This window comes from Theobroma cacao, chromosome 2, assembly GCF_000208745.1.
Source record: "Theobroma cacao cultivar B97-61/B2 chromosome 2, Criollo_cocoa_genome_V2, whole genome shotgun sequence".
NCBI lineage: Eukaryota > Viridiplantae > Streptophyta > Magnoliopsida > Malvales > Malvaceae > Theobroma > Theobroma cacao.
In genome coordinates this window covers 38,210,243-38,222,008 of record NC_030851.1, presented here as the reverse complement: position 1 = coordinate 38,222,008, position 11,766 = coordinate 38,210,243, and the positions used below count along the sequence as shown (strand labels likewise).

At 34.4% G+C, this 11,766-nt stretch overlaps 2 protein-coding genes across 2 annotated transcripts; both read left to right on the top strand.

Annotated features, from left to right (window-relative positions):
• LOC18610061 lies at positions 1,148–6,076 on the top strand. The gene is made up of 6 exons (XM_007045514.2): positions 1,148–2,555; positions 4,268–4,323; positions 4,454–4,684; positions 4,811–5,102; positions 5,208–5,404; positions 5,488–6,076. The coding sequence occupies exons 1-6, from the start codon at positions 1,524–1,526 to the stop codon at positions 5,639–5,641; spliced, it is 1,962 nt and encodes a 653-aa protein (XP_007045576.2). The 5' UTR covers positions 1,148–1,523; the 3' UTR covers positions 5,642–6,076.
• LOC18610060 (TIMELESS-interacting protein) lies at positions 7,150–10,396 on the top strand. The gene is made up of 5 exons (XM_018116388.1): positions 7,150–7,594; positions 7,694–7,816; positions 8,286–8,385; positions 8,568–8,671; positions 9,873–10,396. Exons 1-5 carry the CDS (start codon positions 7,175–7,177, stop codon positions 10,173–10,175), a joined length of 1,050 nt encoding a protein of 349 aa, XP_017971877.1. The 5' UTR covers positions 7,150–7,174; the 3' UTR covers positions 10,176–10,396.

Below are 11,766 nucleotides of genomic sequence, written 5' to 3'. Positions count from 1 at the left end.
GGCTTCACATGCCTTTGTAAGTGTACATAACAAAACAAGTGGTGTAAAGATTAAATTTTATATAAATGATAGTGACGTAACAATATGGATTCTAAAATAAGAGTTGCCGATGTTTCACTACTTGGCCTAATGATACCAAAATCATCGTTTGTCATGTAAAGTTTGGGTTAAATGCACCGATTTCATATCAACAAAAGATGGAATAAATTTTGAGCTTATAGGGTAAGAATCTTTCTCTATGTAATAGGTAGAATGAGCAAAATTAGACCGAATCAATAACTTAATCGAACTGAATGTGATTTGGATAAAACGATTCGGTCCAATTGATCGATTGGGTATATTAGTCTAAAAAGTTTAGTCTAATTGATTTATTTGATCGGTTTTCGATTTTAAAATTTTTAGATCGAACTGGTTAAAAGATCAAACTAATATTATATGTATAATAATATATTTATTTTTTAAAATTTTATAAAATTTATATTTTTAATATTAATTTTTATTCCATATTTTATAATTATAAATGAAGTTTATAAATTTTGATATTGTAATTTGCAAAAAAAAAAGTGAAAATTTTGATTTTTCATCTAAAATTAAACCGATCGAACCAATTTGATGTTCGATCAATTCAATATTCCTTTATGTTTAATCGATTTTAATTAATGTTTTTAAAATTTTAATTTATTTAATCTTCATTTAATTATTCACCCTTATTAAAAGCATATTTTTAGACTAAAATTATGGGTTTGGGACATCAAACCCAAGCAACCCCTTTTCTGTTGTTAATAATAAAAAAAAGGAGTTGCCTTTTGGATAAAAAAAGAAAAGAAAAGCAGTTGACGTTTTCTACAATATCTTGATGTGGGTACTGTTTTATTAAAACTTTGATCAAGCAACGTGCAGGAAGGCATGAACAGAGACGGATCAGCCCATGCCAAATGCTATGATCATCCTTGAAATAATCTGAACAAGGAAAAAAGAATTAGTCTTTAATAATGGTTAACATTGTGAGCATGAAAAAGACTTTGTAAATGTGTTGGACGGCTTTGATTTGATCTGATTCCGCCCTATGCCACTTGGATAAAAAAGACTGATTCAGTGTTCCCAGGAATCATATCCAAGCTCTGGACTTTCGTAAACCCATTTGACTCAGCCGAGTCTCCATTACCCCTAGATTAACGTCCACCAAACAACATTGCCCCAAATTTCCCCCTAAAAATACGCGAAAAGTGGGACCCAGAATCTATTTTTCTGCCATTGAGGGGCCGGTCAGTCTCTCAACTTATGCCACCATTGTTTTTGGGTAAGAATAAACAGAAAAAGGGAGTCTCTGTCTTCACGTTTTTGACCTCTTCTTACAAACCCTTTCTTTTTTATTTATTTAGTTAGTTTCTTTCGTTTCATCGTATCTTTATTTCCCCTCCATTGGCTCTCCCCGTTTTCATCGCTCTGTTCCTCCGTACTCTTCTTTGTTCTTGATAAATTTTCCTTCATTTCTTCGTCTCTTTTTCTTTCAGAAATTGAATATGGACTCGGAGCAACACAGAGTGGACGATCAGAACAATAATCCCAACGGCGAAGTGAATGGAACCGCCGTGTCTGGTGATCAAGATGGAGGAGAATTCTGCGATGTCGAGATGGAGAAAAGTGAAGAGAAGGAGGCCGAGCAGCTACAAGAGAAGAAGGAGGATTCTAATTCTACTTCCAATTCCCCTGTCGTTAACCAAAACCACCAGTCCAACGCCAAGGAGGTCAATCCGGAAACCAAAGTTAATGGCTACAATCATTACATACCAGCAATCAAGGCGCAAGTTCATCTCCCCAGACCCGAGCCACCGCAGCAAAAAGTAGAACGTTCACAATCCATGTCCATAGCCGAAAACATGCCTTCCATAGGGAAATACATCAGAGACCGAAGCAGCACTTTCTCAGCAGCAATCGTCAAACGTCTATCGTCTTTAAAAGAGGATAACGGGGATTTCGTCATGGAAAACGATTCGTTAAACTTCGAGGTCACAGAATTCAAAATCCCAGGAGTCAAAGTTATAGTGAAGCTGAAAACCGAAGACGAAAGAGAACAGTTACGGGGTCGGATAACGTTTTTCACTAGGTCAAACTGTCGAGACTGCACCGCTGTTCGCAAATTCTTTAGAGACAAAGGGCTTAGATACGTTGAAATAAACGTCGACGTGTTCCCCAAAAGGGCCAAGGAGTTGGTCGAAAAAACGGGAAGTTCCGAGGTACCTCAGATATTCTTCAACGAGAAGTTGTTAGGTGGATTGGTAACGTTGAATTCGTTGAGAAACTGTGGGGAGTTGGATAAGAGAATGAAGGAATTGTTGGGGAACAAATGTCCTGAGGAAGCGCCTGATATGCCGGTTTATGGATTTGATGATGCGGAAGAAGTAGAAGATGAGATGGTGGGGATCGTGAAGGTTCTGAGACAGAGCTTGCCCATTCAGGACCGCTTGATTAGGATGAAGATTGTCAAGAATTGCTTCGCCGGTGTTGATATGGTGGAAGCCATCATTCACCACCTTGACTGCGGCAGAAGAAAGGTACGTTTACTTTTTCCTTCCTTATATTCTTTGTTTTTCAGTTTTGGTTGCTAATTGGTAATTGGTCATCTCATACGTTTACTTATGTTAAAAGGTCAGATGCTTTTAGTAGTAATAGGAAACGACACTTCATAAATGCATTAAATCTTTATCAAAAATATTTTTATAATACTTGAAAAAGTTTTTAAAATATTTAAAAATTTTAAATAATTTTTATTATATTTAATTAAATTTTTATATTTTTATTTTATATCAAATAAATTTTTAATTTTATGATTGACATAATGTTATGTAAAGTAAAAAATATTAAATAATCATATCATCATATCACATTAATATGTCATGTATCATTATTATAATATATTAACTTCACGCGGTATTAATTGATAATTGAATAAAAAAATAAAAATTTATTTAAATAATTTAAATATTTTATATATTATATTAAAAAATATCTTAATTTTCTCTTTTTCGAAATTCAAAAACAAAAATAAAGCTGGTGTCTTCTCGGACCAAATGCCGACATACACACACACGACACTAATGATGGGGCGCACGCAGCACGCTTGAGTGCTTGTATGATACCCACCACAATCATCCAATTACATCCATATTTTATTAAAGTATATTGTTATTGCTACTGATTGAAAATCGAAATGATGATCGATTATATTGATTAATATTACATATTAAGCACTAATAATTGTGGATTATCAACATCTCTTATGTTACAATTATAGGTTTACAGCCCAAAAAACCTAAGTTACAGTCACTATACGTGTCGACATGGACAAATATAAATATAATGTCCAAAGCAAAATGATTAGTACATTTTTGCTGTTATGAGTTAGCTTTGCTTTTCTTCTTTTTTCTGAACAAAGGCAAAACAGATAGATAGCCTACGTGTTTCTCTTTTATTATTAGCTTGAAAGAAGAGTGGACAGAAGAAAACTCCTTGACTTTTCGTGCAACGTTTTGCAGCGGCTATGTGATTGAATTGACTGCCCATTTGGGTTGTGGACGATATTTGATTTCGTTTGGTGTTTGGGTTGTGGAGGTTGTTTGATTTTGTTTGGTGTTTGTTTCGAGAGCGGTCTATTTCTTAAGTCGAGATATATGTATTTATTACTAAATTAATTCTAGTAAAATTAATTTGTAACACAATATTAAGTGCTTATGTTGTACGAGTCCATAGGTATATATCTTAAGAGTAGAGGAAACAGTCTATATTCATTTAAATTAAGAAAAAATATAATATATAGTGTCTATACATTACCAATACATAAAATATTAATCTTAATAATAAATCTGAATAAGGAGGAGTTGCTTAATCTTTGGGGAAAGGGGAAATTCAATCAAGCGTTCAAGGGCCTACACGTTTTGAACGCTCAGCCTCGCTGTCTTTGCCATCCATCCTGCCAAATTTCTAGGCTTTTTTTGTGCCCCACACTTTGCTTCTAGGATTTGCATGAATGAATTAGGAAGTCAATTTCTTTTTAATTTATCATTAATTTTCAAATTTCAGATGATCATCATCATTCAACTTTATTTCAAAGATTTCGAGTTCAATTTTTAAAATAAATTTATAAAATGAAAAAAAAAACTCTTTTTGATGTAATTAAAATTTTTTTATGTACAATATTAAAGACAATTGCAGTTAATAAATTGAGTTTACTATTTTTCTTACATTTTTTATCCTTCATATTTTATAGGGCATTGAAACTGCAAAGCGACTGGCCCAGAAGCACTTCATCCACCATGTCTTTGGGTAGGAACATTCTCTCATACATTATACTAATTAAGTAATAAAGTTATTAGTTTTAATGCTAATTTTCAACATACTTATCATGTATACATAACCCTTTTTTGTTGCTAATTTGTTTACTAATTTTGTGTAGGGAAAATGATTTTGAAGAAGGAAAACATTTTTATCGATTCCTTGAGCACGAGCCATTTATTTTGGGATGCTTCAACTTTCGAACCTCAACAAACGATAGTGAACCCAAATCCGCATCGTTTCTAGCCGATCGGCTTACCAAGTTAATGTCTGCCATACTTGAAGCGTATGCTTCTGATGACAGGTCCCGTCTTAATTATTATGCCATCAGCAAAAGTGAAGAATTCCGCAGGTATGTTTGCTCCTTCATTCCTGTTTACATTACTTGGTTGATTTCATTTTGCAGCATAGAAATAGACTTGGTGCAGAAAGGCATTTAATCCTGATAGCTTAAACTTCATTTTTAATGTTGATGCAGGTACTTGATTTTGGCACGAGATCTCCAAAGGATCAATCTGCAGCTACTCTCTCCAGATGAGAGGCTAGCCTTCTTCTTAAACTTATACAATGCCATGGTCATCCATGCTGTGATTAGCATTGGACATCCTGAAGGATTGCTTGATAAGAGAGCCTTTTACTGTGATTTCCAGTATGTTGTTGGGGGATTCCCTTACTCCCTTAGCATTATAGAGAATGGGATCCTCAGAAACAATCGAAAGTCCCAATACTCCTTGGTCAGGCCCTTTGGCAATGGGGACAGACGCTTAGAGGTAATCAACTTCATCAATCTTTTTTGGTATTCTCGCTCACAGGTCATTCTTTTATTCTATTCATATATGTTTTGATTATTAATTTTTGTTATTTTCAACTGACAGCTAGCTCCTGCTAAAGTTAATCCCTTAATCCATTTTGGCCTATGCAATGGGACAAGGTCAAGCCCAACAGTGAGGTTTTTCACTCCTCAGGGTGTTGAAGGTGAGCTGAGATGTGCTGCAAGGGAGTTCTTCCAGAGGGGAGGAATAGAGATTAATTTGGAGAAGAGGACAGTTCATTTAACACGGATCATCAAGTGGTAAGTGTTCAATACATCAAATTATTTGATCAAAACAGCATTACCCAAATTCAAATTGACATGCTGCATCTTCACCTTTACAGGTTCAGTGTAGATTTTGGACAGGAGAAAGATATCCTGAAGTGGGTCCTCAATTACCTGGATGCAACCAGGGCAGGGTTGTTGACGCATCTGTTGAGTGATGGAGGCCCTGTTAACATTGCTTACCAGAACTATGATTGGTCTGGTAATTTGTGACCACCCAACTTTTCAGATCGTTGGGCCATTTTAGATAGAAATTTTGGGCAGGAAACCATTGAAGTAAAAAGAGTTTCGTGTTGATACAAACAATTGATGAAGCTGCATTGGCTTGGGAGATTTTTTTTTTGTATATAATACCTCAAGTTCAAAGGTGTATGAGGGTCTGATCTCCAGCCTTTCAGCAATGGTGTCAATGGTAGGAATTTTACTTATATATATGTATATATACATTAAAGAATCCTGTTTTGTCTTTTGCCTTGCGTTTGTGGTGATTTCCAACAATCATTGGGGTTGTTTGTATTGTAAGAAAAAGGTGTTTTGTTGGCACTTTTGTCCTTATTTTTCTCTTTTTTTTTTCCCTATTGGTCAATATGTAATACTTGAAATTGAAATCATTGAAATGAATGAATATGATCAATAAACCATTATCAATCCACCGTGTATATGGGCATTATCATCAAATGGAAATGAGGTAATTCAAAAGCTTTACTTTCAAATTTATCTAATAATGTAAATGACCAAATTATTAAAGGAGAAGGAACGACAGAATACATAAAATTTTTTTAACTTATACAAAAAAATTTAAATCAATTTTTATTTTTTCATTAAATTTAATTTAATTTTAATTATTAATCAAAATATTACTTATCATTATATATTATATGATATATTGACGTGTAATAATAAATGATAACATGACATTTTAATGTGACACGATGACATTATTAAGTAATAATAAATGATAGGGTAAAATATTCTACTTTTTTTTTGATCGAATTATACGAGGATCTATTAATTTTTGAAATAGACACTCAATTTTAAAAAAATAATTTTCATTGGACATATAGGTCCAACCGTTAATATTTTCGTCAACTTACTAATATAACAATGATAAAAAAATATTTTTACCCTTAATTAATTTTTATAATTATAATTATACAATTTTATTATTTTTTATTAATTAAAAAAGAAACTCCCCATTGGAGAGCATCGATCCGTTGGGAGCATTGGTCGATGCTCCCCTTTCTTAGGGAGCTGGGAGCACCGATCGATGCTCTATTTTTTAATTTTTTTAAAAAATATAATAATAATTTTTTAAATTAATAAAAAAAGTATTTTAATTTTATATTATTTTTGTTAACTGTGTTTTTAGTTTTTAGACAAAGTGTTTATTTTAAAAATTAATAAACTTTCGTATAATTTCAATCAAAATTTAAAGAGTTAAGGTATTTTATCCTAAATGATAACATGCGATATTGATATAATATATTGACATGTAATAATAAATGATAACATGATATTATGATGCGACATAATGATGTTATTAAGTAATAATCGAAGATTATATATGAAATAAATTTTATTAAAATAGTCCGACTCATCTGGGCCCATGCCATGTTAAAATTAGAAGCCCAATCTATTTCCCTCCATCATCTCCCGCCAAAATGAAAACATAGAAAGTAGAGTAAATAAATAAATACCAAAATGGGAACAAAAGGCTAAAATCTGAGAGAACTGAGAAGAGTTGAAATGGAGAATACGAATTCAGCCCCGACAGGTTGCTACAAATGTGGACGAACAGGCCACTGGTCAAGTGACTGCCCCGACACCCCCAAATCCGACCGCCCCAATGTCAATCCCAATCCGGGAAGAGTCGCAACGGAGAAGACGAATTCAGCCGCAACAGGTTGCTACAAGTGCGGACGACCAGGCCACTGGTCACGTGACTGCCCGGACGCCCCCAAATCCGATCAACCCAATCTCAAGGATTCCTCCACCGGCGCCAACTTCACTCCAGAACAGCTTCCTAGACCCGAAAAGCCCAAGAAAGTATCCAATAGCAGGATCCGACCCAAGCTCACTCCGGAACTTCTCCTCTCCGATGATGGTTTCGGCTACATCCTTCGCCACTTCCCTCGCGTCTTTAAATACCACGGTCGCGGTCACGAGGTATCTTTTATTTTCTTTTAATTAACTTTAAAATGAGCATTCTGTTTTTCTTTTCCTTTTTTGGGAGATTTAATTAAGTTTTAAAGAATGTTTTTGTAGGTGAGTGATTTGGGAAAATTAATTGGGTTATACAGAGAATGGCACAGACATTTGCTCCCCTATTACTCTTTCGAACAGTTTGTACATAAAACCGACAAAGTTGCTTCTTCCAAACGAGTTAAGGTAACTCATTTTCTTTTTTCACTTTCAACCCTTAAATTTTAGTGTTTAAGGAATTAGACTGAATTTTGTGTGCTTAAGTTAGATTTAAAAGGAGTTGCCCCTAAGTTTTTATGCGATTCACTTTCTCATAGCTTTGGGTTATTGAGATTTGAAGATGTGGATGTCTGTAGCAATTCAGTTTCAGATGTCGTATTAGCTTTCTTTGATGCTCTACAATGAGATTGTTGGCTCTGCATCACCTTTGCTAAGAAATTGCGTTGATCTAGACACTAGAGAATTGCATTGTTTGCCTAAATTACCGGCAACATGTGGTGAACTGTAAACTTAAATCCCATGATGGCAATGTACTGGAATATGCTTTTACTTTGCTTGTGTAGAGGTCCAGGTAGTGGATCCTTTAGATTAGCTGAGTTTCTGAGTACATATATATATACATACATCATTCATTTGCTGTATCTCTTTTGGGCAGAATTGTATTAGGGAATTAAGAGAGCGAGTTGCTAGAGGAGGGGATCCTACAAAATTGCATGAAAGTCCAGATGAAAATAATGGTCCCAGTGATGAGCAAGGTATGCTGGCAATATTGCCATTCTTTTGTTGTAAGAGGTTTTTTTCCTTGCACCTAGTCATGTATGTTGGGTGGTTCTGTTGCTTGAGGCATAAATATTGTATAGTTCTTCAAGGTAACAATTAATAATCTTCCCTTTTTTAGTGTCTTGTTGGAACTGATCTGTGCCTGTCAACACTGTAGGGGCCAGACATTCTGAGGGGCAAACTCATGATCAGTTTGAGGGAGATCATTATGATGATATTGAGGAAAATATGCTTAATGAGATATACCAGAAAGCTACTGACGTAACCATTATTCCTTTCAACTTGTTTCTTCGAGTTATCTTTCTTCTTTTTGTTGCAGTCATGCATATACTTTGAAGTCAATAGCTACTAGTTTTGATATAATTAGGCTATAATTGCTAATTAGGTTCCTGCATTCATAAATTGATATAATCTTATGTCATTTAGTTATTTTATTTAATTAGATTACTGCTCTAGATATTTGAATTTTTCAAGTCCATTAGTTGGCAAACTAGTATTCCTGTACAACAATGCAAAATCATTTTCTGTTAAGTGGATGAATTGGTGTTAGTTATTAGGAAGGATGTGCTTATGTTGAAAATGCTTGCATCATTGATGCTAAGACTGGCATTGGCTGATTCTAGAAGTCACACCTCTGAGTTTTGCTTAATGCACAGTCCTCTTTGATGTTTTCAACATTTGGGCTTCACAAGTCAGGCAGAACGAAGGTCACTTGTGATTAGTTGTGAATGAGTTGATTTTTCTATAGGTTCTTACTTCCTATTTTCATGAGAGTATTAATATGTAGGAGATGCCAGTTATGCCTGTTATGTTGGACAGTTTTGGGGAACTGTACTTAAGAGTATATGGTCGTGTAGGGCTAGAAAATGAAGGATTATAAAATTTGTTGACTACCCTAGGAATTACGTTTAGGATATAGGAATCATTCAGGATTTCGCTCTATTGAGTTAATGACACAGGAGGGCTGGTATTTCTCTTTTTCAGATTTAGTACTGTCTGCCCAGACTGGTAGGTAATTCTTCAATAATCAATATTCAGAAAGATAATATCTTCTGAAATATTTATCTTATTTTGTTCATTTTCCTTCACTGGAACTCAAAAAATAAGCTTTTCAACATGATTTACATTGCAAAGTATCATGTGAGCTTTGTTGAAGGTTTAAGCAAGTCTTCATTCTTTCACAACTGATACTTTTTATATGCTATTATCTATATATGTTGTCACCGCTGCTCCTACAAGACTGGCGAAGGAAAGTGAGAAGCAAAAAGAGGCTCAATCTCGTGTTGACGTTTTATGTGTGTGCTAACTGCATGTCATCCTTTTTCATTTGGTTTCTTGGAAATCCTTGAATTCTTTCCATAACAACACTTTCACTAGTTCATTGCTGGGTCCAAAGTTCCTTACAAACCGGTATTAATGCCGGTGCCAATGTTTAACGGTGGTATTCGTCATTTCACCATAGGAACCATCTCATGACATACACACTGAAATGGTTGCTGCCGAAGTAGTTGCAGCCAGTAGCTCTGGGCCAGAACATCAAGTGCCAAATAATGGAGCTGGCTGCTCCAGTGAAGTTCATATCACAGACGAACAGAGAGCTTGGATGGAAGCTAACAAGTTCAAGGCACTACAACGAGTTGCTGCTGGAGCTGGCTCCTCTAGTGAAACTCAAATCACGGAAGAGCAGCGTGCTCGAATGGAAGCTAATAGGATGAAAGCACTGGAAAGAGCAGCAGCTCGGGCTCGCTCATTGCAGTCAGCTTGACCGTCAACTCTCAATTGTGTTCATATTACTATCGCCTCTCTCCTACTGTTTGCAGTGAACTGCCGACTATGAACATTACCAACTGCCGTCAATTGTGGTGTTGTACTTTCCCCAACCTTACACTCGCTGTTTTCACATAAGGGCCAATGTCATAACGGCGTGAATTTGCGCTTGTCAGTTTAAGAATCTTCCCGTTGAAGTAGAAAATGGCTTTCTTCCAACTACCACCGCTTATTACTTTGGTTGTAGATGGTTTAGGCTCATTTTTATTCTACATCAAAATGCAAAGTAGTATTTCATTGCATTAAAAAAGTTACTTTATATAGCATTTTAAAATGATAGTCATGCCTAATAATCACACAGAAAGAGCAGAGTAGAGTCTTTATATTTTTATTATATCCATAGAAGTTTCTAAAATGGCTAAAAATATATAAATAAAACAATAAATCACAAGATAATATTAATGAAACCAAAAAGAGTACTGCACTAATAAGTTAAATTGCATAATAAGGCAAAAGGGGAATAGAATGCTTCCACCCTGTTCAGATTACTATCACGTGTTCAAAAAAGTAAATTGAATTGGGTTATTAACACTAACAGAATCAGAACTACCTATTGTCTAAAATAGACAAAAAGGGTAAGAAATTAAAAAGAAGACAGAAACACAACAATTGGGCGTGCAATTGACCCCTTCAAGATCTTGAGTTTATGGCTACTATCATTGTCATGATGGGTTTGATTGCATTCAATCCCTCTCTCTCCCTCCTTCCTTGCCTGTTCTACCAATTTCCTTGCTTAAATCCTTATTAATACATTCGATTAAGAGTTTATACTTGTAGAGGGTCATTGTTTAAGAGAAAAAAGAAAACCCAACCATGTGGTGACAAATCTAGTAAAACTAAGTTGTGATTAGAGATAGAGTCAACAGAGTGACGTGTGGTGGCAGTCATCATTTCTCAATTTTTAATTTTGTTATTATTAATATAAAATTTTATATATTTAATATTATTATCTTTATAATTACCCTTTAATTATCTTTTATTCAAAATCTTGAATTCATATTATGATATACGCAAGATGATGATTAAAACCATTCAGACTTCATAGCAACAATAACTAAGCAACTTTCATATAAGCATGGAGTAAGAAAGGAGCAGAGGACTTCTATTCTAGTCAGACCGTTTTGAGGTGATGGGGTGAGGCTGAGGATTCTTCCTCCAATGGATTGAATCGTGCTCCACGTAGTACATTAGCTAGCCCTGTCTCTCGGGTATCAATTATACATTACTCATTTCTTACAATAATTTGAAAATTTTATCAATAAAAATATTTTATTTACTTGGAAAATTTTCTCAACTCCATTATTATTTCACAACAATGTTGTTCATGAATTATTCCTGAAATTAAAAAAAAAAAAACTATATAGATTAAACTATGGTGAAAATTTGTTTAAATTATTCTAAACTAAAATAATTAACTAATTATATAATAAAATTTCTCAGCATTCTTAATTCTAAAAGAGATCCAAAATTTAATATTTAATTTGCTATTACACTCGCATGTTCGATTCAATAACATGTGCAGTATCTCC